The sequence below is a fragment of the Erpetoichthys calabaricus genome, chromosome 5 (assembly GCF_900747795.2).
Source record: "Erpetoichthys calabaricus chromosome 5, fErpCal1.3, whole genome shotgun sequence".
In the NCBI taxonomy this organism is placed as follows: Eukaryota; Metazoa; Chordata; class Cladistia; order Polypteriformes; family Polypteridae; genus Erpetoichthys; species Erpetoichthys calabaricus.
Genome location: NC_041398.2, coordinates 219,725,047 through 219,752,240, shown reverse-complemented (window position 1 = coordinate 219,752,240; position 27,194 = coordinate 219,725,047). Strand labels below are relative to the sequence as shown.

Genomic DNA, 27,194 nt, shown 5'->3' with positions numbered 1-27,194 from the left:
GAAGTAATTAGCAGCAAAAACTGGCCACTAATTAAGAAGATGGTAAGAATGAAAAGCTGCAGCCACTGCGGCACTCCAGGCCTGGAGTTCGCCACCCCTGATCTAAGATATTTTAAAACTCTAAAGGCATTTTAAACTTTACAACCCAGTTACCCCATTTTCAGGCCCTCATTAGGTCACATCCTCAGGTGGCAGTGTGCAGACTAGCAGACATGGTGTGAGGTTATTTTGGATACGCCAGTCAAAATCCTGGCCTGCCCTGGTGACAGAGTGGAAAGCCACACACTTTTTCAGTATGGTCCTGAATCCAAATCACGAGAATCATTAGTGGTGTTGCTGTCAACCCATTACTTGAGAATATGATGTTAACACTTTCCAACCCCTACAGCAATGTTGTTCCCTACATATAGTATACCATCAGATAATACTACAGAGCATGGGCTGATGACTTGCTGTGCTGGAATTCTCAAAGCCCATTATATCATATGGTCAACTGGCTGGATCCTCCTTGTGTGTTTATAATCATGTCAATCAAACAATGTAACTGAGGTGCAAAAAAGTTGTATTAAGCTTTACATACTTAGCAACTGTCTTGGCTTGAAAAATGGACATATTTGGTAAGTTTTTAAGATTTTCCTCTGTGTACCATACCCTCCGTTACAAAGTGCCAGAGCTGGCAAGACGCTTTTTTAAATTTATAGAAAGTACTTAACTTTAGAACACAATTTCACATGGCAAATGCATACAGTGCATCCGGAAAGTATTCACAGCGCATCACTTTTTCCACATTTTGTTATGTTACAGCCTTATTCCAAAATGGATTAAATTAATTTTTTTCCTCAGAATTCTGCACACAACACCCCATAATGACAACGTGAAAAAAGTTTACTTGAGGTTTTTGCAAATTTATTAAAAATAAAAAAATGAGAATTCACAGCCTTTGCCATGAAGCTCGAAATTGAGCTCAGGTGCATCCTGTTTCCCCTGATCATCTTGGAGATGTTTCTGCAGCTTAATTGGAGTCCACCTGTGGTAAATTTAGTTGATTGGACATGATTTGGAAAGGCATAACCCTGTCTATATAAGGTCCCACAGTTGACAGTTCATGTCAGAGCACAAACCAAGCATGAAGTCAAAGGAATTGTCTGTAGACCTCCGAGACAGGATTGTCTCGAGGCACAAATCTGGGGAAGGTTACAGAAAAATTTCTGCTGCTTTGAAGGTCCCAATGAGCACAGTGGCCTCCATCATCCGTAAGTGGAAGAAGTTCAAAACCACCAGGACTCTTCCTAGAGCTGGCCGGCCATCTAAACTGAGCGATCGGGGGAGAAGGGCTTTAGTCAGGGAGGTCCTCTGTGGAGAAAGGAGAACCTTGCAGAAGGACAACCATCTCTGTAGCAATCTACCAATCAGGCCTGTATGGTAAAGTGGCCAGACGGAAGCCACTCTTTAGTAAAAGGCACATGGCAGCCCGCCTGGAGTTTGCCAAAAGGCACCTGAAGGACTCTCAGACCATGAGTCAAAGTCTAATGAGACAAAGATTGAACTCTTTGGTGTGAATGCCAGGCGTCACATTTGGAGGAAACCTGGCACCATCGCTACAGTGAAGCATGGTGGTGGCAGCATCATGCTGTGGGGATGTTTTTCAGCGGCAGGAACTGGGAGACTAGTCCGGATAAAGGGAAAGATGACTGCAGCAATGTACAGAGACCTCCTGGATGAAAACCTGCTCCAGAGCGCTCTTGACCTCAGACTGAGGCGATGGTTCATCTTTCAGCAGGACAACAACCCTAAGCACACAGCCAAGATATCAAAGGAGTGGCTTCAGGAAAACTCTGTGAATGTCCTTGAGTGGCCCAGCCAGAGCCCAGACTTGAATCCGATTGAACATCTCTAGAGAGATCTTAAAATGGCTGTGCACCAATGCTTCCCATCCAACCTGATGGAGCTTGAGAGGTGCTGCATAGAGGAATGGGCGAAACTGGCCAAGGATAGGTGTGCCAAGATTGTGGCATCATATTCAAAAAGACTTGAGGCTGTAATTGCTGCCAAAGGTGCATCGACAAAGTATTGAGCAAAGGCTGTGAATACTTATGTACGTGGGATTTCTCAGTTTTTTTATTTTTAATAAATTTGCAAATACCTCAAGTAAACTTTTTACACGTTGTCATTATGGGGTGTTGTGTGCAGAATTCTGAGGAAAAAAATTAATTTAATCCATTTTGGAATAAGGCTGTAACATAACAAAATGTGGAAAAAGTGATGTGCTGTGAATACTTTCCGGATGCACTGTATATACCAAGTTTGTAAAGAAATAACTTCGACATGAAAAATCCCAAACCTATTGTTTAACTGGTTCATTAAAGGTGTTGATATGCAGTTAGCGTAATGCACTTTTGTATTATGCCATACATTTATTTCACTTACAGATATACTCGAAGGATGACTAAACTGCGACATCTTTTCATAAGGGCAAATTAATTCATTCAAATCACACTATTTTATTATTAGAAATTGTCCATCTGACTAACTAAAAAGAAAACACTCAAACTGGATTAATACTACTTCAGCAATGTTCCATCAGTCGTACATATTGTGAATAAAGATGAATAAGAATTTTCACGAACAGTTACAGCAACCAGATCCCTTGCAAAACTGAAGCACTAAACACAAATATTTTTTATTCCTGAAGAAATTTTAGTATAAATAAATAGAAAATACTGTATGTGTCAGAAACTCTTCATTAACTTGTTTTACTGTAAGCATGACTTTCTTAGGCCGGAGTTATACTTCATGCGATGCATGCTGCAGCGGACGCTCCTGCTATGCAAGCATTGAAGTGTTTATACTTGAGCGCGTACTTTACGTAAATCTGGAGGAACCCGCCAGGTGGCAGTGCGAGATATTATCACGGTGAGAACATGTTCGGCTTCTCTGTGTTGTGAATTGCCTAGAACACCCATTAAATTCCGATGACACCTTACCGCAATATCTCTGAAAAGGATGTTTATTGATTAAATCCAGGGATGTGTCCATTCCAGCAAGCATTGGGCACGAGTGAGAAACAATCCCTGGACGATGCCTCGGCTCATAGCAAGGTGAATACAAGCACACACATACACTAGCATCATTTTAGCGGCACCAAATCCCCAAATCTGCATATCTTTGGAAGGAAACTGGAGCACACTGAGGAAACCCAGCAGGAAAACGTGTAAACTCCAGGCAGGGAATATCAGCGACGTGACTCCCTGCAAGACAGCAGCGCTAACGCTCCGCCACTGTGTCACCCCATGTGTCTAATTATTAACAGTATTCATTATTTACATGAAATTACCGATTTATCTGTAAAATGTAATATACATACTTTAATGCTTTTCATCATGAAAGTGATATATAAAGTATAAATCTAAGGATTCTAAATGTGCAGAGAGTTGGAATATCATACATTTAATGTGCTCAGTGTGGCGATCTATTGCTGGCAATTCGCTGCTGTCAGGAGCAGAGGAAGCCCTAGAAAAAAAAAAAGAGCACAGAAGACGGTATGTGAGAATTTTAAAACGTATCGTGTCATTACGATCGGGAATATGCAACGCTTAAATATAAAAGCACCATGAAGACATCTGTATGTCGGCATTTTGCTTCACCACATCAAACCATTTATCAAATATCGAAGCGCGCACACCGATCTCGTAGGATCCTCAAAGCGGCTTTCTGTCACATGTAGATAGTAAACAGAGACTCTGACGTCACATTCCAACTTTTAGCACACTGAGCCCCCCGACTTTTTGCTGGTACTGCAACTCGCGCACGCGTCGTGTTGATTTCTGAGGGCCTGCTCAGAGGACGCATCAAATGAACGCTCAGAACGCGTGGCGGCCATGATGCGGGTGCGTACGCGTTCTGAGCGTGAAGTATAAATGCGCCCTTAGCATTCTCTATTTTACTGAATATAGAAGTAGTGAAAAAAATACCTAATGTGCAGCATTATGAATTTTTAAAATCCATACTGAGGTTTATGAATGTATTTACATCAACATGAAGAAACCCGGAAGGAGGAAGAATGCCACAGAACAAAATGTAATGGTGTAGAAAAGTTAAGGCAGTACTCGGTGAACATGAGAGCTATTATGCTGCCTTCTCATCCTTGACTACTACAAGGTATTGCCTTACGTACAACTGCAAGTTTAAAGTATACTTATGGAATGTTAAATTATTGCTTTCTAAGAGATACTGCGGCTCGAAACTGACTTACCACTAGGACTGAAATCTGACCTGTTTATTCTACAATTTCACATATAAAGCATTATCAATATTAAACATTAATCTACTGCAGGGGTGGGCAATGTCTGTCCTAGAGAGCCACAGTGGCTGCAGGTTTTCATTCCTACCCAGTTGCTTAATTAGAAAACAATCCTTGCCAATCTCAGACCTTATTTAATTTTATGGCTTGTTAGTCTTAAATTATAAGCTTCTTATATCATAGATTTTTTCCTTTGCAAGGATATCACCCAAATGATTTGAAGCCTAAAACGGATCATTTTCAGTCTGTCACATTTTCTCTTGAGTGTTTTATTAAATCAAACAGTGCATGATAAACACATAAAGATGTACATGGAAACAAGCTAGATGGAGAACTGCTGGCTGCTTTGTCATTTACATCTTATTGCTAATAAGGAGCCATTAAACAGTGAATGCAGCTCTTTAAGACTGAAATAAGCAATTAAGGATGGGGAACCTTAACAAGCGAGACCACTAAAATGAAGCATTAAAATGTCACTTGAGCAATAAGTTCTTCATCAGCAATAATTGACTTCTCATTAAGAAACTGGGTTGGAACAAAAACTTGCAGCCACTGCAGCTCTCCAGGACCGACATTGCCCCCCGCTGATCAAACAGTGCATGATAAACACATAAAGATGTACATGGAAACAAGCTAGATGGAGAACTGTACAGCAGGGGTCACCAACCTTTTTTCCCATGAGAGCTACTTTTACAAAATGAAAATGGCCGAGAGCTACTCATGTTTTCTAACATTTATTCTCATACCTTGTTTCAACCCAAACAAACTGAATAAGCTTGTTTTGCCTGAACATTTACAAAATGTTGGTGTCCACAACTCACATTTTGCATTAAAACATCACAAAAAATATTTAGTTCACCTGCAAGTGCATTTTGTATGTCTGTATGCATTTCTTAGTATATCTCACACTGTTGAATTAAAACATGAATGCTGTCAAAACAAAACAATGCAATTCCAAATACACAGATATTCCTTATTCATTTGTCATTTTGTTCCATGTCACTGTTTCCCTTTGTTCACATGTCCAGTTGCATGTGTGATGTGTTTTGTAGTTAGTCAGATGACTGCCACTACATGGAGTCAACAAGAGAGGCAGGTGTATGGTGGAGTGTAGCCACTTAGGTTAACTCGTATGGAGTCATTTAAATGTTCGTCTGTCAGTCTTGTTCTGAACTTTGATTTCATGACATTCATATCAGAAAAGGCAGACTCACAGAGGTATAGAGACCCAAAGCAGACATTTTCACAGCTGCTTGGTGAAGATTCTTATAGTTATCTGGCTCTGCTAAGCTCCAGAAATGCTGAGAATGCTGTTGAGACTTTAACTGCACATTATTTTGAAGGTTTACTAATATATTAAATACTGTATAAAATCCTATGTCTCTCTGTCTGTCTGCTTTTCATGAGAGAACTACTTAACGGATTTAGATCGGGTTTTTTTCTATAATTTGCTTGAACATTCCGGTTGATTTTGCGACTTCTCTCATTTCGCTGTGTATCATAGTTCGCTTGCCATACCGATTTATTTGTGCGAATGCGAGATCCACGCAACGGGCCGAGGGGAGGGGCCTTCCTCACTCACTCGACAGTTTTGAGGCGTGGTCCTTAACCCCGCTTAGGTAGTGAATGAGAGAACAATTGAATTCAACTTTGTTTGATATATAAAATAAAGTGTTACTTAGGTCTTGATGAGTTTGAGTCTGGATATTCTATTAAGTGTATGCCACATTGAAAAGACAGGTTGCAATTCAGATTGTGGATCGTGATTTTGTCTTAAAAGGATCGTGATATGATTTTTTGGAAGATTACCCACCCCTAATTTGACTAATGAAGTTTTCAAATTTATGTAGGATTCATTAACCCTTTGGTGAGCTACTTGGAAAGGGGTTGCGAGCTATCAGTAACTCGCGAGCGACATGTTGGAGACCCCTGCTGTACAGTATACCTGAAATTTTGTAAATGTTGTCACACACATGCACATGGTAAACCGATTACAGGCTTAAATAATTGTAATTATCCACCGGACCCAGGATTTGCACTGTCACCTAACATTTTCTCTCTTTCTTCCTCTGCAGACCTAAAGAAAGAAATCCCGCTCGATGACCTCACTTCCTGTCCTGACTCTCCTGACCTCACCTCCTGTCCCAGCTATATACAGTACAGTATGTCAACCATCTTGCTTCATTGTAATCAGTTTGTTCTGAGCTCCTTCTGAGTTTTGTTTTGCCTACTTCTTTTCAAGCATACAGGGTGGCTATCCCAAACCTTTATCTTTGTGTTTGTGATTCTTTCACAATGTATATGTAGGTCTGACATGGATCTCTAGGGTGGCATATGTTCCCCCTTACAATACTCAAAACATATATAAAATTGCAAGGAATTAAGTTGTAATCATGGCGGTTCAGTTGTTAACATAACATTTTGGGTTCAAATTCCATACTTGGCTTTTTGTCCATGTGGAATTTTCATGTTCTCCCTCAGTTTACGTTGGTTTTTCTGCAGGGTACTTTTTTCTCCCACATCCATAAAGACATGTGTTAAGATAATTAGCAATTCCAAAACTTGACTTTTGTGAATGTGTGGGAGCATACGTAAGTGGGACCTGCAATGGACGTACAAGCTGTTTGGGGCTGGTTCTTGACATGCAGTCAATGCCCTGGCACCCATTTCTGTGAATTGTATTAGGTGCCTTTCAAAATATTATGTTATGCAAAATGTAGCTTTTGTGTGCTCAAAACCTGGTATAGGCTTTAGGGTTCATTGCTAGCCAGTGCTTATTTGCAAGTTAAACTAAAATATTGGTCTTTTGGTCTCCTCCCTGAGAAAAAACTGTAGTTTCTTTCATGCTAACAGGTCTCCTCTACAAGAACCAATTGTTTTTGCTTGTTCTGTAAAATTAGAAGTTCCCATTTAATCACATAATATCTCACTTCATGTAAGACCACACAGAATCTGTCAGTGGTTAGATTTAGCAGTTAATTTGTGCACTTGTGAATGGTGTTTCCCAAATATTCTTAACTGTTTAATAGCTCTGTGAAGGTAACAAGATGGTAATAAGTATTTTTCTTTAATGGTTTTATACACTATACTGCAATAAATGGATTATCCATCCATCCATTATTCAACCCGCTATATCCTACATAACTACAGGGTCACAGGGGTCTGCTGGAGCCAACACAGGGCGCAAGGCTGGAAACAAACCCTGGGCAGGGTGCCAGCCTACCACAGGGCACACACACACACACACCCACATACACCAACACACCAAAATCCACCTAACCTGCATGTCTTTGGACTGTGGGAATAAACCGGAGTACCCACAGGAAACCTACGCAGACATGGGGAGAACATGCAAACAACACGCAGGGAAGACCTGGGAAGTGAACCTGGGTCTCCTTACAGCGAGGCAGCAGAGCTACCCACTGCGCCACAGTGCCACCCAATAAATGGATTACAAAACAGTTAATTTCTATACCTCACTCAAGTTAAAGCCAGGACCCTCTCCTCTACTCATCTAGAGAGCAATAAATCAGAAGGTTTATTATTAATTAATCAGTCATAAATACTAAAGCAGCCTAAAGGTTAAGAGATGTTTAGCAGTCTTAATAAATGTTTGCTAAATTCTAGGCGAGTTTTGTGCAGTTGCTTGTGAAGTGATTTGATTTTTTTATTTTAGATTAAATAAGACATCCTTGTCCCATTGTGTGACTGTAGGTGGGTTAGGACTCCTTCACTTGACTTATATAAGGCACCAAAATACAGTGTTCATTAAACAATTAAGAACCATTGGGTGTTAGCTGAAACAGATCTTATAAAGAATTACAGATTATGGTGATTCCAAAATTGTCTTATAAATAAGTGACAAAAAGGGCAAGGAATGGGACTTTCCCAAGTGAAACAGACACCCTCAAATTATTTGATGGTAATTAGTGATGACTACCATTATCCATCCATTTTTTTCACACATTTAGCCAATTCATGCATGCAATGACATATTGCATGTCCTACAAGAAGGAACTGTCAGAAACAACACTCCTGTATTTGGGACATTGGTCAGCAGTAGAAAATGCTCAAATGAGACAAAGATGCAAAGCAATTTCTCTGTCTTTCCCAAGTCTTTAGAGTATGGAAAGAATCCCAGTTAAACACACACAGAACATTGCACCCCACCTCTGAATTCAGCCTGACCTCAAGACTGCATTGACATGCTGTCCTTAAACTTGTGTGATGGCCTTTATTATTCTCTCCTAGGATATGCAAAATACTTTATCATAACTTCACTCCTTCAGTTTATTTACCTCTATAGTATATACAAGTATTTTCTGTCATTATTTCTTTTGCTCATTTCTGTAATTCCAGTTTAAATACAGTACAGCTTTAGGTTTTTGATTATGCATTAACCCACATTATAGTAGGTCAACAATGGTTAGAAATCTTTCTAAGCTTTTCATTGGGGTCTCATTTGTGTTATACAGACCTGTAGAAAACTGTTCTATACATTACAAGTATGCTAAAGTAAACAGCTAAGTTGTTCCTTATGGCTACTAGGAAAAATTTTATAAAATCAGCATATAGAGCTTACATATGGACTTGTATTTTTGTACTGTGGAATTAAATCATATTCTCACATTTAACAGTTTAAGCCAATGATCTCAGTAGCTATAGATGATTCTTAAAATGAACTAGAGTCTGTCTGTCTCTGGGCACATTCACATACACAGCCACACACTGGCCAATTCAGAGTCGCCAATTAACCTAACAAGCATGTAATTGAGGAATGAAAGTAAAATCAGACAACTTGGACAAAAACCTATGCAAACACTGAGAAAATATGCACACTCCATATAAACAGTGACAAGCGGGAATTCAAACTGAGGCTTCTGGGGTTGTGAGGCTGCAGCCATACTAGTGTGTGCTCTTGAGTGACTTCGCTGAAGGATACAGGAGAAAGTAGGGTGAAATGACACCTTTTATTGGCTAACTAAATAGATTACAAATGCTGCATTTGTAATCTATTTAGTTAGCCAATAAAAAGTGTCATTTCACCCTACTTTCTCCTGTATCAATCTATGGCTAACATGGTACAACACTCTACTTCGCTGAAGGATAAAATGGCATCCCTTCCAGAGTTGGTTCCTGCCTTGCAGTAGTTGCTGCCATGACAGACTATGGTTTCAGATAATGAATGGATGATAAAAAAATATCCCTGCTAGCAAAAATATGAAATACAGTACATTTATAGTTTTATGTAACAATATCATTTTATTTCAATTCAGTTCTTTAATAAAAAGGACAATGAATCTATACACTGCTAATTTGTAATACTGCTTATGGTTTGACATTAAAAAAATGAAAGAAAACTGAATATACACTACCTAATTTTACATTTTTTTCTGCTATTAATTGCATATATTGCAAAATGCCCATATTTGTTTATACCGTAACATACATTGGGAGCAAAAATTACTATTACTTTAACAAACATATTTGCTTCCCTGGTGTGTCCCATATTTGACGGTGTCCCTACAACTCTGCATATATCCAACAATCAGTATGCCACTGTGTCACAGAGATTTACAGTATGCTTGCAATGGCATTATAGACATATGATGTAATATTGCCATATTGACACACTTGCATTCATTCTCAGGGTGGCACGGTGGCGTAGTGGTAGCACTGCTGCCTCACAGTAAGGAGGCCAGGTTCGTGCCCTGTCCTCCCTGCGTGGAGTTTGCATGTTCTCCCAATGTCTACAGGGTTTCCAACAGGTTCGCCAGTTTCCTCCTCAGTCTAAAGACATGCGGATTGGAAATACTAAAATGGACATTTGTGTGTGGTTGGTGTGTGTGTGTATGTTCTTCCAGCGATGGACTGGTGCCTCGTCCGGGATTTGTTCCTGCCTTGCGCCATATGCTAGTTGGGATAGGCTCCAGCACCCCCCATGACCCTATTCAGGATAAAGCAACTTTGAAAATGACTGACTGACATCAATTCTCACATATAAACCTTTTAGCATTACTGGGAAAAAATATTACTATTTAATGCAGACACAACATAAGAATCATTTTTAAGCTATGCCATAAGACGTATTCAAATATAAAAATCCCGAGACAAACTAAAAGCAAGACAGAGCTGAAGGTCAAGGAAATTATCTTTTCTATAACCAAAAAATCACTCTAATTTTCTGTTATGGACAGAAACAGGGAGATGAGGTATCAATGGGTACCTAAACAGTTTATTGGACTAATGTTTGTAAATAATATTTGAAAAAGATGACAAAATGTAACAGCCACCACACCCTGTACTCATTGGCTTGAAGTATTGTCTATTACAACGCTTAAACTTCTAGGGCTGTCTTATGGAATTCATCATGCCATTCAGCCTTTGGATATTTTTTCTGGATCAAGTCACCTGGACACATCTGATGAGCCAAGATGTCAGCAACAGAAAAGACATTTACAGAAATTCCTGGTTTATTTTTCTCCAGAGACTCTTGTTCTAACAGTGTGGAGCTTACCTGTCTCTTGAAATTAAATCAGTATTAGAAGTCAAGAGACATTTTTCTGTGAAGTTTGAGTGTTTTAGTTCAATTTTGTACTCTGTTTGACAGATCAAATGACTTTAATGGTGATGATGCTGAGGTATTGGTTCACACTTTTAATGAACAATATGCTGAACTCTTTCACACCTTTGAAATCAGGTCATAGTCAGGTTAATAACTCTTGTCTTGGCTAAAAAAGCTCTATTCATAGTGCTACGAACTACTGTCGAAATATTCAATGTTTATGGAAGGTCTCTAAATTGGAACTTTATTGCCTTTACTTAACTGAATTGAGTTACACCTAAAATAACACAATGCCAGATTCTAGGGCTTCATATTTTGCACAATTAATATCTGATAGCAAACATAACCCCAAAGTTTTGTTTGACACTATTTCTAACATTGTTTCTCCTGTCTCAATTAGTGATCCTGTTTTTTCTAATACTTATTGTGATAATAATCTCAACTATTTTATTGAGAAAGTTACTTCCATTTGATTAATATCTCTGTTTTTCCAAACCTTGTTCAGGCTGATCTCCCATGCTTTTTTTTTACTCTAAATTAATTTCCCCAATATCTCTTGATAACATTTTTACTTTAACCCAGAATTAAATCCTTAGTCTTGTTTGTTGGATGCTCTTCCAACTTCTCTATCTTTTTACGAGTCCTTCACTTGATTGGGTCAAATTTGGTGTTGATGATGATGAAAAAACTAAATTTTATCCTTCTGATTTTAACAATATGTGGCATATTTCTAAACTAAACTATTTCAAGCTAAACACTTAGAAAAGAGAGTCAAATCACAACAGACTGCTTTTCGTAATACATATCATATTTTAGATGCATTGAAGTCTGTCTTTAGGAAACAATATAGGAATATATTTAGGAAACAAAAGATTAGGTGGATTGGTGATTCTAAATTGGCCCTAGTGTGTGCTTGGTGTGTGGGTGTGTTTGTGTGTGTCCTGCGGTGGGTTGGCACCCTGCCCAGGATTGGTTCCTGCCTTGTGCCCTGTGTTGGCTGGGATTGGCTCCAGCAGACCCCCGTGACCCTGTGTTCAGATTCAGCGGGTTGGAAAATGGATGGATGGATGGATGGATATTCCACAGTAACATCATTAGAAAATTAGAACACTCTAGATGAGAACAGGCCATTCAGCCTAACAAAGCTCGCCAGTCCTATCCACTTATTTCTTCCAAAAAAACATCAAGTCGAGTTTTGAAAGTCCCCAACGTCTTACTGTCTACCACACTACTTGGTAGCTTATTCCAAGTGTCTGTCGTTCTTTGTGTAAAGAAAAACTTCCTAATGTTTGTACGAAATTTACCCTTAACAAGTGTCCAACTGTGTCCCCGTGTTCTTGATGAACTCATTTTAAAATAACAGTCTCGATCCACTGTACTAATTCCCTTCATAATTTTAAACACTTCAATCATGTCACCTCTTAATCTTCTTTTGCTTAAACTGTAAATGCTCAGCTCTTTTGATCTTTCCACATAATTCAACCCCTGTAACCCTGGAATCAGCCTAGTTGCTCTTCTCTGGACCTTTTCTAGCGCTGCTATGTCCTTTTTGTAGCCTGGAGACCAAAACTGCCCACAGTACCCAAGATGAGGCCTCACCAGTGCATTGTAAAGGTTGAGCAGAACCTCCTTGGACTTGTACTCCATATATCAGGGCGCTATACAACTTGACATTCTGTTAGCCTTCTAAATGGCTTCTGAACACTGTCTGGAAGTCAATAGCTTAGAGTCCACTATGACTCCTAAATCCTTCTCATAAGGTGTATTCTCAATTTTCTGACTGCCCATTGTGTATTCAAACCTAACATTTTTACTTCCAATGTGTAATACTTTACATTTACTGACATTAAATTTCATCTGCCACAAATCTGTCCAAGCCTGTATGCTATCCAAGTCCTTCTGTGATGATATAACAGATTCCAAATTATCTGCTAACCCACCTATTTTGGTATCATCTGCAAACTTAATCAGCTTGTTATTTATATTTTTATCTAATTCATGTATATGTATTAAAAATAGCAGTGCTTCTTAAGGTTGCTAATGACCTTTTGATGGCTGCTAATGTGAGGGAGTGTTTGGTTCTTGTACTTTTGAATCTTAGTGCAGTATTTGATACTGTGGACCATACCCTTCTAATTAATAGGCTCAATCGTTGTGTAGGTATCCCTGGGACCACACTAGACTGGTTTACACCTTGGCGCAGAGAGGTTTCTCAGTCAGTGCGGGTGAGTACAAGCCAGCCCTGGCATTCCTGTTGTGTGGAGTACCGCAGGGATCTATTCTTGGGTCAGCATTAGTTTCATTATAAAGATTATTAATAATATTATTTCATTAAGATCTTTTAAAGACATCTCATATCACTTTAACACTGATAATATTCAGCAATCACCCTCTTTTAAACCACAACACTTTCATAAGTTATCAGTTTTGGTGAAATGTCCGAGTGAAATAAATGGCTCACTGCTAATTTTTAACAGTTCAATAAAAAAAATGAGTTTTTAATTATTGACCTTCCAGTCTTGCACTCCAAGATCAGTCTCAGGTGTATCAACTGTTTCCTTTAACTTTAAATCTTGTGTCTGGTTTTATTCGACCAGTCTTTGAATCTTAATGCTCAGGTCCTTATCTTGTTCCTGTTTTTATCATCTAAGGATCATATCAAAACTAAGAACAATAATAATAATAATAATTATAATAATTCATTATATTTATATAGAGCTTTTCTTAGTACTCAAAGTGCTATCCACACAGAGAGGAACCGGGAAGCGAACCCACAATTTTCCACAATAGTTTCCAAGGCTCAAATGGAGACGTTAGTTCATGCTTTTATTTTTGTAATTCGTTATTTACATGTTTAAACAAGACTTCTCTGCTACGTCTTCACACTATTCAAAATGCTGCTACCAGAATGTTAACCTGCTCCAGTAAGTGATCTCACAATACTTTGATTTTTTTCTTCTTTTTATTATCTCCTGGAGGAATTTAGAATTCATTTTAAACTTTTAGTAATCACCTATAGAGCATTTCATGATCAAACACCATAATATATTTCTGATCTGTTACACCATTATAGCACTGGTCTCCCACCACCAGGGCCTTCTTAGTGTTCCACGTACTAGGCCAAGGACTCGTGGGGATCGGGCTTTTCAGTCTGTTGCACTGAAATGGTGGAATAGCCTTCCTTGTGCATTACTGGATGCTGATACAACTGATAAATTAAAACAACAGTTAAAGATGCACCTGTTTAGATTAGCATATGGGTAGCCATATGGTTATACTGTTCTTGGTTATGTCAGTTGGAATGTTATTTTTTAATTTTCATTGTCTGTAACTTAATTTTTTCTTTGTGTACAGCACTGTGTCACTCTGTCTCCAAAAGGCATTTTGTGAATAAAAAAAAGAAGAGTTTTGTCCTTATGTCACTTGTTGTGGTGGGTGAAAGTTCTGTGCAAAGATTTCAAGACTAACGATAGCTATGAGAACAGCTAAAACAGCTGATAGACATACTGATAATCTAAATAATCACAATCTCTTTGCTTTCATTATAATGGATGATACTTCAGTAAAGCAAGTAAAGAAAAAGAGGGGACATCAACCGCACACATAAAACTACGGTGTTCAGTTGTTTAAAATCATTCTTAGTGCAACAATATCACAGTGCATTCAGAAGCCTTTTTTCATGAACAGGAAGTGGCATACAGATGTCTTAAATTCACCAGGGAGAAGAGAAGGGTGGAGGACATGCTTTAAGCCACATTTACTGAGGTAACTAAAACATGAAGGACTCAAAAAAGAGAAAAGTGGACAATCACCGAAACCCCTGAGAGTGAAAGGACCCGAGGGTATTAGTGCACAGCTGTTCAAATGAATGAGCTACAATTGGTCATCACTCTTATACTGTCCAAACTGCACTGAAGCAGATAATGTCAGAGATTTTCCAGAAGTGCGATGTGTAGACCACAAAATGCTTGTCACAATGGGCACTTTTTCACAAAATAAAAAATATAATGAAGCCTCAAAAGGCCACAGAGGCAAGCACACCTCAGTGAACAAAATAAAAAAGTGATCTGCTTGCCTCAAATGTGAACTTTGAATCACTACACAATAATATCAGTTGCATATTTCAAAAACATTAACACACTACCATATATTGTTAAGTAAGCTACACATTTAATGTGCAGTTTTAGTTGCTAGAATGTATCAAGGAAGCATCCTAAAGAAGTTACTTGTACCTTCCCATGGTAGCTGATTGACATTAAACAAGATAAAGTTCTATATACTGTACATGTGTCTACTGCAGGATAGAAATCCTGATGCCCATCAATCCATATTACACAATGTATTAATGTCTTTGTGTTTTCGGGTCTTATCTAGATGGGGATGCAAGTCCATTCTTGGGCACTCACAGATATTCTGTTGAGGCAAATCATATTTGGATTTGTGAAGAAAGGATGGAAACACAACAATATAAACATATGAACCTAGGTCCTGTCCCACAATTCAGGACTGTGAGCTATTTAGTGCAACACTGTGTCAAACATTATATAAAGATTTCACATGTGTCAATTGATTTTCCTTGATTAGTCTCTTACCACAAATGCCTTTTCAGATGGCCCTCAAAGAATGAGTAGCTCCTCACCAGACAGTGCATTGAACTTTCCTAATAGGACCTCCAAAACAGTGTCACTCCCCAGTTTGGCCAGTTACATTAAGACTGATTGTGAACAGAAAGGATTTTTATTCAGCTTGGATGAACCACACATGATCTCCATTTTGCAATTCTACAAGTCAACAGGCAGGAAAGAAAATTCCATATTCTCCAAAAGCAATAGCTTGTTTGGCAAATACCATTCTGCCCATCATACTGTGCCCCTCATTTATTGATTCTTCAGGAAAATCAGAGTGTGGATGGGAAAAAATCAATGTGAAATCCATGACAAAGTCTGCCAAAGCTCCTTGTCATGCAAGCTGCAGAATCCAGAAGACATGTGCTCATGTTCTCTCTCCTCTACCAGCCGACTCTCTGAGGCAGGAAGTGAAACGACAAAAGATTCAGCAAATGCTGAAAGAAACCTAAAACAATTTTTCATAAACAAAAACACCTCAGCTTCAATCTGATATAAGCAATCTTACACTATTTTACTTGTTAGATCTAATAAGTGTGAACATTCTTGCTTTGATTATCATAATGGTTACTCTTTACTTGTTGTGCTCTGGGTTTGAACAGGGTGGTGCCATGCAATTAAAACAATTAGGGTTAGGGTTAATCAAGCAGAAATGTGACTGTTACTGTTATGCTAAACTCTTTTAAACATGTAAACAAAATTGCATAGGAAGTTATTGTTTAATTAATACTGAAATGCTGTGTGCTAGCTCACTCATGCAGCTGCATCCCCCTCTTATATGTTCGTTTTCGCCTGATTTCCCACATAGTCGCTTAACCCGCACACAGTCAAATCATCCAGCCTCCCCCTTCTCCATTCCCCTTCCCCCTTCTGTTACTCATGCATGCTTAGTTATTCTTGCTTGTTCCACACGTACAACTGCTATGCCCGAGTGTTCCCACACATTTGGAACTGATCTGTTTTCAGTGGGCACACTCAACTGAGCCTTTGGTAAACCAATATATACTATGCTTCCAAACTGTGAAATCTTAGGCTTGGTGAAGGAGAACATAATGAATGGCCTTTAAATATATCATGATCCTAATGCACCTATAGACTTTCACCAGATTTAAGAACATTTGAAAGTGTAGATAGCAGTTTCATAATAAATAACAAACCCAAATCACACAACAAGTTTTCAACTTTACTTTTTTGGGTATATTAAAAGAAACTGAGGTGTTGAACTAATGGTACATGTAGAGATGGCTAAGACTTGTCATCATAAATACAAATACATATAACCCTTTGTATTAAAGGAAAACATATGTAGCAATTAGTTAGGCTTGTTCAATTAAAAAATGCATTTCCCTGATTACTCTATTCTGCATTTTATCCTCCACCTTAATAAAAGGACAAGTGTCTACACCACCTAATCAAAGCACCATGATGTTCCTACATTGATGGATTAAAAGCCAGAAGTCTACATGACCATCATCATTAAGTCCTTCCATGAGAACCCTAAATACAAAGAGGACTATTTCATTTTTATGTTAGGTTGAACATACCTAGAGGGGGCCGGGCGGTCCTGTGGCCTTGGAACCCCTGCAGATTTTATTTTTTTTTCCAGGCGTCTGGAGTTTTTTTGTTTTTTCTGTCCTCCCTGGCCATCGGACCTTACTCTTATTCTGTTAGTTATTGTTATCTTATTTTAATTCTTACTTTGTCTTTTTTTCTCTCTTCTTCATCATGTAAAGCACTCTGAGCTACATTATTTGTATGAAAATGTGCTATATAAATAAATGTTGTTGTTGTCTGTGCAGCCATCCAGTTGCTATGCCTCTGTCAATTCAAAATATGACGTATTACAAACATTTTTAGTATTAAATTAAATGAATTTGTCCGTTTCAATAGATGGCACATCACAAACATTAACACTGCTTTTACAAATCCCATAGCAAATGCCATATAACTGAGACATATGCATTGAATGTATGGTGCAATGCAAACATTAACGCTGAAGGCTACATTGATTATTTAGATTTCAGACCATCTTAGATGGGAAGTACAGCTAATATTAAACAATTCATCATGATTTTGATTCTACTTTTCCTGGTAGTGTTGATAGAAGCAGCCTACCTGGACTGACCATGTCACCATATCACTAGCAATATCTTGCAAAACATTCTGGAGAACTTCCCAGATGTTCCATGAACATCTCAATTAAAAGCCCAAACCACCTCAACTAACTCCTCTCAGAGTCTGGAGGCCCACGGTGGCTGCAGGTTTTCTTGTTCCAGCCACTTTCTTAATTAGTAACTAATTTAACATAATGCATATGCCTTAATTATAATTGAGTTGCTTGGTTTTTTTTTTTTTTTTGGTTTTTTTTCCTTAACCGACAAACAATAAAGAGATACAAGGAAAGCCAACAGATGACTAACTAATTCAGGGATCTCAAAAGGTCCTCGAGAGCCGCCACTTTTACACCAACCAAACATCTATTTTTTTCTATTTATGAAGCACATTGTTTAATCCTGTCGCTTGTTAGTGTTCTCATTCTGCCACAGCAGTCATTTCCAAAATTGATTTACTTTTTTCTGAGAAGACCATCCAAATATTTTGTGTACCAGGGTAGATCAGTATTTCTCAGACCTTCAGTTTTTTCTTTTCATGCATTTTCTTGACACAGATATTGTATGAAGGAAACAGGTGGAAATGAGTTCTAATTTAGTCTGGTCATCTATCAACTGTTTGCATGTACTTATTGTTTGGCTGCTTTTTTAAAAATGGAAATTAATTAAAATGGAAGTCAATTAACATCAAGGCAACACAGTATGTTCCACTATCTTTAATAACTGGTTAACAGTAAAGAAAGCAGCTGGAATGAAAACCTACAGCTACTGTAGCCCTCCAGGAACCCTCTGATCAAGAGAATTAATGATTTGTTTCTGAGACCTACCTGTATTTTTAATTTTTTTTTTACTTATTATTTTGCCTAATTACAATAGCCCTTCTGGACTACTATAGAACAGTACAGTTAATTGCAGTGCATGGTAGCATATCTGAAAATTCAAGAAAAAGTATGCAAAAACTCTCCACTTTCTAATCAGCACACTGGTTTCAACCTTACAAAGGTACTCCATTCACATTTCACCCAGACAGGGACTTCTCAAATCCATGCCTGTTTTTGGGAAATTTAATCACACATATGACTGCTGCTGAGGTGCAAAACAAGATGTCACTGCTTTGGAAAAACCATTGATATGGAATCTGGTTTTCCTGTTGTTTTGTTACCAATCAGCGAGGTCAACTCTTCTGTCCGTTTTTAAAAGTATGTGCGAAGTATTGCAGTCTTCGTCTGCTGCAGGATATCCTTTTGGTTAAACAAAGTGGGCAATATGAAAATGATGATAGGTGCTGTGGCTAAAGGATGGTGTACTAAAGAGGACAAGAGCCTTTGTACTTTCCCCTGCCAGCTTACTAAACAGATCAGGAAGTGCAGAAAAGATCAAAAAGTTAAAATGTGTTATAGCTAAGACTGGGGGGACTGTAAGGACTGTAACACAGCCAAGTTAAAATGTATAGTAACTGTACTTTGAGACAGGAATCCCTTTCAGGATTGAAACAAAGAGTGTGATCTGAGCCGCAATGCTGACACGGTCTTGATATTTGGTCTCCTGTACTGCACAGTAACATTACTGTTCCTTACGGTGTAACTGACAGTTGTTACCTATGTAAGACAGTTCTTTGTCACAAACATAACTGTTTTTGTGTCCAGTGCTACAAACAGACTTTAAAAAGTTCATGCTGCACACCTAAGTGTTACACTGTGGTTGCATTTCCTGATAATTATTTTTCTCATCTTTAAAGATTCACTACTTTCCAGGTTTAGAAGTGTCAACGTACTATGTTGGAACCTTCGTATATTCACACTACCATTCATGATCTGGCATATATGTGACAAAATAAAATGACATTGTAGCAATTACTCTCTTCACAAAGTCAAAATCATTCAACATAACCCCTTCCCTGTACATGTGCTAAATAAAAATAAAAATATGAGAATTTAGCTTGAACTATTATGTTAAAAAAGAACCAGCAGGGTGCTACTGCACTGATGTGAACTTATAACAAGGATAAAAAGGCGTAGGCCTCACGAAACCTGTGGTTTCAGTGGGGGGGAAGGGGAAGCGCCACGATAGCATCAGCATAGGAGAAATTTTAACTCCCTCATCTCCACAACTGGTCTTTTAATGTCTCCCCTTATGTTAAAATTCTACCATCATAGTTATAGATTTTTTTTTTTTTTGCTTTTCACGTTTTTCAAACACTGTTTATATCTAGACCCAAATGGGAGTTAGGGTGGTTAAATAATGGTCTATGATAAGTACAAGTTGTTACTATACGATTACTGATGAAAGTTAATATAATTAAGGACAAATTAAGGGATGGACACGTGTGAAAAATGAACATTTAGTAACTTCGCTGAAGTATTTCCTTTATAGTTGCACTTACAGTAAATGTGAAGGTCAACGTACTGTGGTTTAATATGTTAAAATACGACTTCCTGAATAATGTGACCCTATTATACTGAAGTTTGAGAAGAATCTCTCACATCAGCAAGACACAGTTGGTGGGTCACAGTGCTTCATATCTGTGATCTAATCTTGTAGTAAAAGTGCTCCCATATGATGGCTAAAAGTCAGTTTACCGAGGGCCATATTTGGACTAAAAGGTATTGTAAAATGATGAAGTCGAGATTAGTTCTAGGGCCTATACAGTAAACCAAAAACTATCATGCCTAACAATGCAAGTTATATTCAGTGATATTAAAAGTAACATGGCCTCCTTTTTAAATATTTGGGTAAAAAGCATTTACTGTAACTGGCATCCAATGATTGATTTAATTCTTTCATCACCTTTTCTAAGCGGTGCAGTTTTCAAGAAGAAAGGGTCTCACTTAAACAAAATCAAACATACCAGTGCAGCTAAAGAACATGTTACAGCTCACTATATATGTCTGAAATTTGAACAGTACTAAAATGTTACATTATTAGTGTTCCTAAGAATTCTAATTCTGAGCCCTAATTCCTGATGATCGCATATCCATAGAAAAACATTCTCAAATCCTCTGAATTAAAATTTATGGTCTCAGGGGACCTTAGCCTGTGGTGGCAGGAATCAGCCAGTCCATCACAGAGTAAACATAAGCACAACAACCAGGACTTGAAACCAGGATATGCCAGGCAGCGGCCATAACCCCTGATCCACAATGCTGCACTTAGGACTGCACATGCACAGATTTAATCTTTTTCATGTGTGTTATTTTTTTTTAAGAGCAAAGTATTACTTTTACCAGTTTGAATGTTTCTGTAAAAATGTTCACAACTTTACATACAACCAGGTACAGTAATGCAAACTGTGGCAGATGGCTGGGACCCATGCCCGGCCAGGACGCCCCTTTGGCACTGGATCCAGGGGAGCAGCCATGGGATGCACATTACATCCCCTGGAACACTTGGTGGCAGCCCCCTGGGTTGCATCGGGGTTCACAATTATGCTACACTGGAGCAGGTGACACACCTGGAAGTGCAGCCTAATTAGGCCAATTATTACCTGGAGCACTTCCGGGAGGGCTATAAAAGAAGCCTGCAGCCACTAATCGAGGCACCAGCGTCGGGAGGAGGAGCGGAGGATATTTCTGTTGTATTGTGTTGGTGTTTTGAGACTGTGCTGTACCTGGGAGACACAGGGAAGACGTGCTCTCCAGCGGAAGAAAAATTTGTGTTTTATTTTACGCGTGCCTCCATGTCCATCTGTGTCGGGTCAGGCACCAATATAGCGCCTTTCACAAAACATTTAAACGAGAAAATGTATAGAATAAATGGATTTATACCTCTGACAATTTATATGCACATTGGATAAAGGTTGAATAATGGAATTGCCTGAAATTCTAAACAGAAAACTGAACTTTGAGGGAAGCACAACACAGCAGTACCATCAACCGACTTTTCATGGCAGGGGTCTTAATTGCAAGGTCCCGCAAAAGCCATCTGGTAGAAATAAATAGATTCATCATACAGTCAGTCACAATTCTCAGCAGCATTCTAATAATGATTTTTTCCTATTTTTTAATAAATAATCCAAAATAATTTATTAAACATTATTGTTCAATTAATGTGAGGGCACTCTAAGCAGGGCTGGTTCCTGGTTGCCTAGTTCCCAATGTTGTAAGAAACCCATGACCATGAATTTTAAGATGTACATACAGTAGAATTTTAATTGTCCCCAGGAGGAAATTTGGCTTTTTATAGAAGCTCTTTAAAAAAATAAATACATGAAAAGATAGACAGATAAATAAATATAGATACACACACAATGTGGACTGAACACACACCAGAATGTCTAGAAAGAAAGAATTTTAAAAGGAAAGAAAATGTGGGACTTACTTATGCAGTGAGACATTATGTAGGCATATTGCTGTTGGTATATATAGCGTTACTTGAAACACTTTTGCTGCATAATTTTTTGTCTGAAGTGTTGCCTTAGTGTGTTAGAGAAAAGATGTGCAGCATTGTTCATAATAGCACTCAGTTTTGCTTTCATTGTCTCCTTCACTACGACCTTCAGGGGGTCCAGAGTGTGTCCCATAACTGAGCCTGCCCTTTTAATTTGATGGTTGATTCAGTGGGCCTCTCCTAAAGTGATTTTACAAGCCCAGCACACCAAAGTGTAGAAAATCGCACCGGACATCACAAAGTTATAGAAGACGTGAAGTATGTAATTACTCACATTAAAGGAATGCAGTCTCCTAAGGAAAAAAGGCATGTTGTACCCTTTCTTATATAATTCCTCTGTGTTATGAGACCAGTCCAGCCTGTTATTGATATGGACCCCCAAATAGTTGTAGGAGTGCATTCAAAAACTGAATGCTTGATGTATTTAATGCATTATTAGTCAAATTAGTTTAATCTACTATTAAGACTAGGTGATAAAAGAATGAATGTGACACATTCCATCCATCCATTTTCTAAACTCACTTATCCAAACAATCACTGGAAAGGGTACCAGCCAACCGCAAGGTGGCCACACACAAATAGGTACATTCTGTGTTGTCTCTGTGTTCACGTAGACTGGAGATTTCACTTTCAAATCTCTGCTTACTACCTTATGTTTATTTGAGCATCTTTACATACCATGTCAAATATATGGCTTTTCTCCCATGTCCCCAAAGACATGCTGGTTATGTTAACTGGTGATTCCAAACTGGCCTTGCATTAGTTAAAGTGTGACTGTGTATGCGTGTCTGTGTGTAAGTTGACCCTACACAGGATGGGTTCCCTGCACGGAGCTTTTTCTGCCTTGCACCCAGACCTGCTGACACATGCTTTGGCCTCCCGCCACCCTGAACTGAATTATTTAGGTATGACAATGTTATGTTTTGCTAAATTTATAGCTGATCATTGAACATTTTACATGTGAAATATTTAAAAAAATATGTAATATATATATATATATATTAGATATTTAATGCGTATATTATATATATATATATATATATATATAAAATATATATATACAGTGGAACCTCGGGTCACGAGCGTAACTCGTTCCAAAACTCTGGTCGCAACCTGATTTGGTTGTGACCCGAAGTAATTTCCCCCATAGGATTGTATGTAAACACAATTAATCCATTCCGGACCATACGAGCTGTATGTAAATATATATTTTTTTAAAGATTTTTAAGCACAAAAATAGTTAATTATACCATAGAATGCACAGTGTAATAGTAAACTAAATGTTTACTTACTTCTTCTGTAATGTTTACTTCTTCTGCTTGGACTCTCTCGCTCTCTCGCACTCACTCTCTCTCTCTCTCGCTCTCGCTCGCTCGCTCATGCTCTCTCTCTCTTGCTCGCTCATGCTCTCTCTCTCTATCGCTTGCTTGTGCTCTCTCTCTCTCTCTCTCTCTCGTGCTCTCTCTCTCTGGCTCTTGCTCTCTCTCTCGCTCTCTTGCTCACTCGAGCTCTCTCTCTCGCTCACTCGCTCACGCTCTCTCTCTCTCGCTCGCTGCACAGGGAATGCACAGGGAGAGACTGAACATGTGTGGAAATCATCGGTGCGTACAAACCAGAAGGGAAGCTGGCATGTTCGTCACCTGAGTGTGTGGTTGTGGTCCGAGACGTTCGTGACCTGAGGTTCCACTGTATATATATGTATATTATAAAAAAAATCTTAGAAGGAGACGAGACGCAATTTTCTCTGAGTCTTTGTGCCAAGAGATTTAACCATGCCCAGAGCCAGAAATAAAGGACAAAGAGTAGATGACAAAGTAGAACGTCGTAAAGAATTCAAAAACATTGACACGGTACACATGCAGAGCAGGTTAGAGATAATGGATGTACGAAAATTCGAAAGTCTCAAAAAAAAGCATAGTAAAGATTGCATTAGTGAAAACAAATGGAAATTATTACTTGGTGAAATAACGGAACAGCAAAAAGAGATTGAATATATTGTTCGGAGATTTGTAGATCATCTAATTCATGTTGCCAGCGAGAATTAAAAGATAATAATAATAATAATTCATTACATTTATATAGCGCTTTTCTCAGTACTCAAAGCGCTATCACCAAAAACGTTGGTGCTGTATGAAGTACAGTGAGACGGAGATTTTAAATATGAGATTCTTTCAAGTCACGGCCTAATTACAACTATTTTCAAACAAGACCACGGTCATCTAACCTTAGTCGTGTAAATGCTTTTGTCAGACACACTTCCTGCGCTCTCAGCTCTTATAAATTTTATCAGGACAATAATTTTATACATTCTAGATAACACGTCAACGACTAAGCGAAGAAGAAAGAGCATGGACAAACATTCAAAAAAGTAGTTTTATTTATTAGAGAGAAAGAAACGATATTCACTCACAGGCAGTTATATGTTGCGTTGTCGCAATGTAAGTCCAAACACAGAATCAAACTTCAATGTGATCTTGAAGAAAAGTTAATTCTAAATATTGTTTTTACTAAAGTGTTAAAGTAAAAGTGAAAATAATGCATATGTAACAATTCCCATGAAAATGACAATCTGTTAAAATTATATATCCGGTTAACCAAACCCGGGGGTGGGCGAGCAAAGCGAGCAGGGGGAGAAGCCCCTTAGTATATATATGAAAAATGATTTATGCTTTGAATAAGACACATATCAGTAATAACTGTTTTAACAGACTGTATCTGAGTGTGCTGTGTAATGACTTTCAGAGTGAAGGAATCTGGGTCTAGTCACTGTTAAAGCAGTACCAAACTTATATTAGTATCATAAAATAAATAAATAAATAAACTATATATTGTGACAGGGTAGAAGGCTAGTAAATTAGTGTCAGGAACTGGGAAGAAAAGAGGAGACTGACCTGGTACAGCTTGTATTCTGTAAATGAAAGGTTCACCTGTATGAGAAGAGCAGGAACACAGCCAAGGATGCATTATGCCCTTTCAATGTGTATGGTATCATGACAGAGCAGTAGACAGAGGGAACTGTGCAAAAAACAAAAAGACTTGTGGCGTGGGTCCAAGCATGCACTGGCTCCGCAGAATATTTGAGGGTAGATTACTCGGTACACAACAGTGAAACCTAGCTCTCCAACTAGAATATAATCATGGGGTTTCAGAACAAAACCAGAAGAATCATTTCATACCATCATAAGGCAGCACAGGGTGGTACATTGGGGACAGGTGCTGCTTAGTACCCCATTAAATGGGACAGGTAAATTCATGAACACTAAACTTTCATGGATATTTAATTACATAATTGGGTTCAGTCATGAAGAGCAACTTGGGGCTGCCAGGAGGGTCTTAGAACATTCAGAGGGTGTTGCTGTGCAAGTGCTTACCAGTGATTGCCCCCAAAACAACACCAGGGTGGCTCCTGACAGTGGCTCACTGATCTTTGAGTCAGTAGGTGAGTTAGGCAACAGCTCAGAGGGACAGAGAAGGAATATGGCCAGAGTATTAGAGAGATAGAGAGTGCTTGGGAGAAAAATTAGAAAAATGTTGGTTCTTGTAGCACTCCTGCTTTGATTTGTGAGTGAGTGTTACAAACTATCCCACAGTTGTCCTGTTTACAGCTATCCTGTTTAACAACTACAGTTCTCTTTCAGTTATTACACTTGTATTTTGTGTTTTCCAAATGTTTATCCATCCTTTGCATTTATTGTGTACAAAAAAAATGATAAACCTTTGTTTTGATGCTTTTTCTGTTTGCAAGGATGCTTTGTGCAAAACCTATCATCTATCGCGAAGGAGCGAAAGCTTTAGATTTGTTAAAAATGTCGATATCCAGTTTTCAGTGGATCTCGATGTTTTAGGGTCCCCTGATACAGAGAATATTGATATCTCAGTGATGGGTGTGTGTCTGTCTGTGTGTCACAGTTTCTTGAGGACGGTCTAGAGCTAAAACGGCTGGACGGAAAAATACCAAACTCGAAACTCAAGCCTGTTATGAGATCACAATGTGCTGATTAGTTTTTGAGCCAAATCGTGTAAAAGAGAAAGAGGTACTCCAGAGGAACCCTCAAATACTGTAATTCTGCAATTCTCGTCAATTGTTATGTGATGACTTATTTTCTGATTAGAAAGATAAGCATTAGAGCGGTAAATACTGAAATGTTCTAGAATAGTTTGGGTAACGTGGTTCATAGGGCTTAAAGCCTACTGACGCTCACGTCCAAATTTTTTTTTGAATACAATTATTTAATTGTACATATTTCATGGTATTTTTCTCATCTCCAAAATTAACTTGTGTTCTTGAATTTCTTTTCATGTTATATTCTGCTATAAATATGTGAATAGTAAATAATTTAATGACTTTTTATCCAGAACTATACTTTATATAAGAACATGTTTAATTGAATAGAATTGAACTGAATTACAAGTAAATGTTATCCTTGCTTCCTTAACTGGAGTGAAAAGTACTTTAATTTCATAATTTCAATAATTACTATGTATATAGGCCAAGATCACTAAACTATTTTAAAAAATGTTCATTTTCTTAGCTATCTATCAAATCTAAGTTTGTTCAGCACTGCATCTAATGACTGTCAAACTCTGATTATTGTGGCTGACAAAAACACAATGCACAGCAAAAGTAAATCCCAGAGAACCCACAATGCACACATTGTCTCTTGTGAATATCATATTACCAAAGGAAAGCAGCACACCTTTAACTATATATTCATTTAGGACATATATAATGCATTTTCTTAAAGTGCCATATGTGCTAGTCTATAGCTGTTAAAAGGACAAATCCCAGCAGAATTCAGGTAGACATCTGGTCAAATTCTAGTCATTTAAGTATTTACTCCAAATTCAAATGGGTTAATGACAGTTCTTCAATAAGAATACCCTTGGGAATACTCTCTTCTGTAATCAAGCAGGACTTTATTTATTTTGTTGTTTTATAAGAACCAGATATGTTTGCCTTTATACACATTTTATACAGCTTGACTAGTTTCAGATTCAAGGGGTATAGACAGTTTGTTCTGGGTAGATGTCACAAATAGCATTTATTTTTAATGTACAGTAATAATTTGAAGAAAATAATGCAATGCAGGTTTTAAATACAGAGGCTTTTTGTATAGGCCTATAGGAAATAATTTAGATCTTAGGCAAATGTTAACTGTCAGAAAGATGCACTTTTAAGTGATAGTAAAAAAAAAAAAAAAAAAACT

The 27,194-nt window shown here is 38.1% G+C and overlaps 1 protein-coding gene across 3 annotated transcripts in view; it reads right to left on the bottom strand.

The window, feature by feature from the left end:
* Positions 1-27,194, bottom strand: part of mbd2 (methyl-CpG binding domain protein 2) — a 197,461-nt gene that overhangs the window by 161,608 nt on the left and 8,659 nt on the right. The window contains exon 1 of one of the 3 annotated variants that reach the window (XM_051928023.1): positions 15,458-15,563. The exons of the other annotated variants lie outside the window; for them this stretch is intronic. Coding sequence (XP_051783983.1) covers positions 15,458-15,516 — 59 coding nt within the window. The 5' untranslated portion in view covers positions 15,517-15,563. Of the gene's footprint in view, positions 1-15,457; positions 15,564-27,194 lie in introns of those variants that run through there. 3 annotated transcript variants of the gene reach the window in all.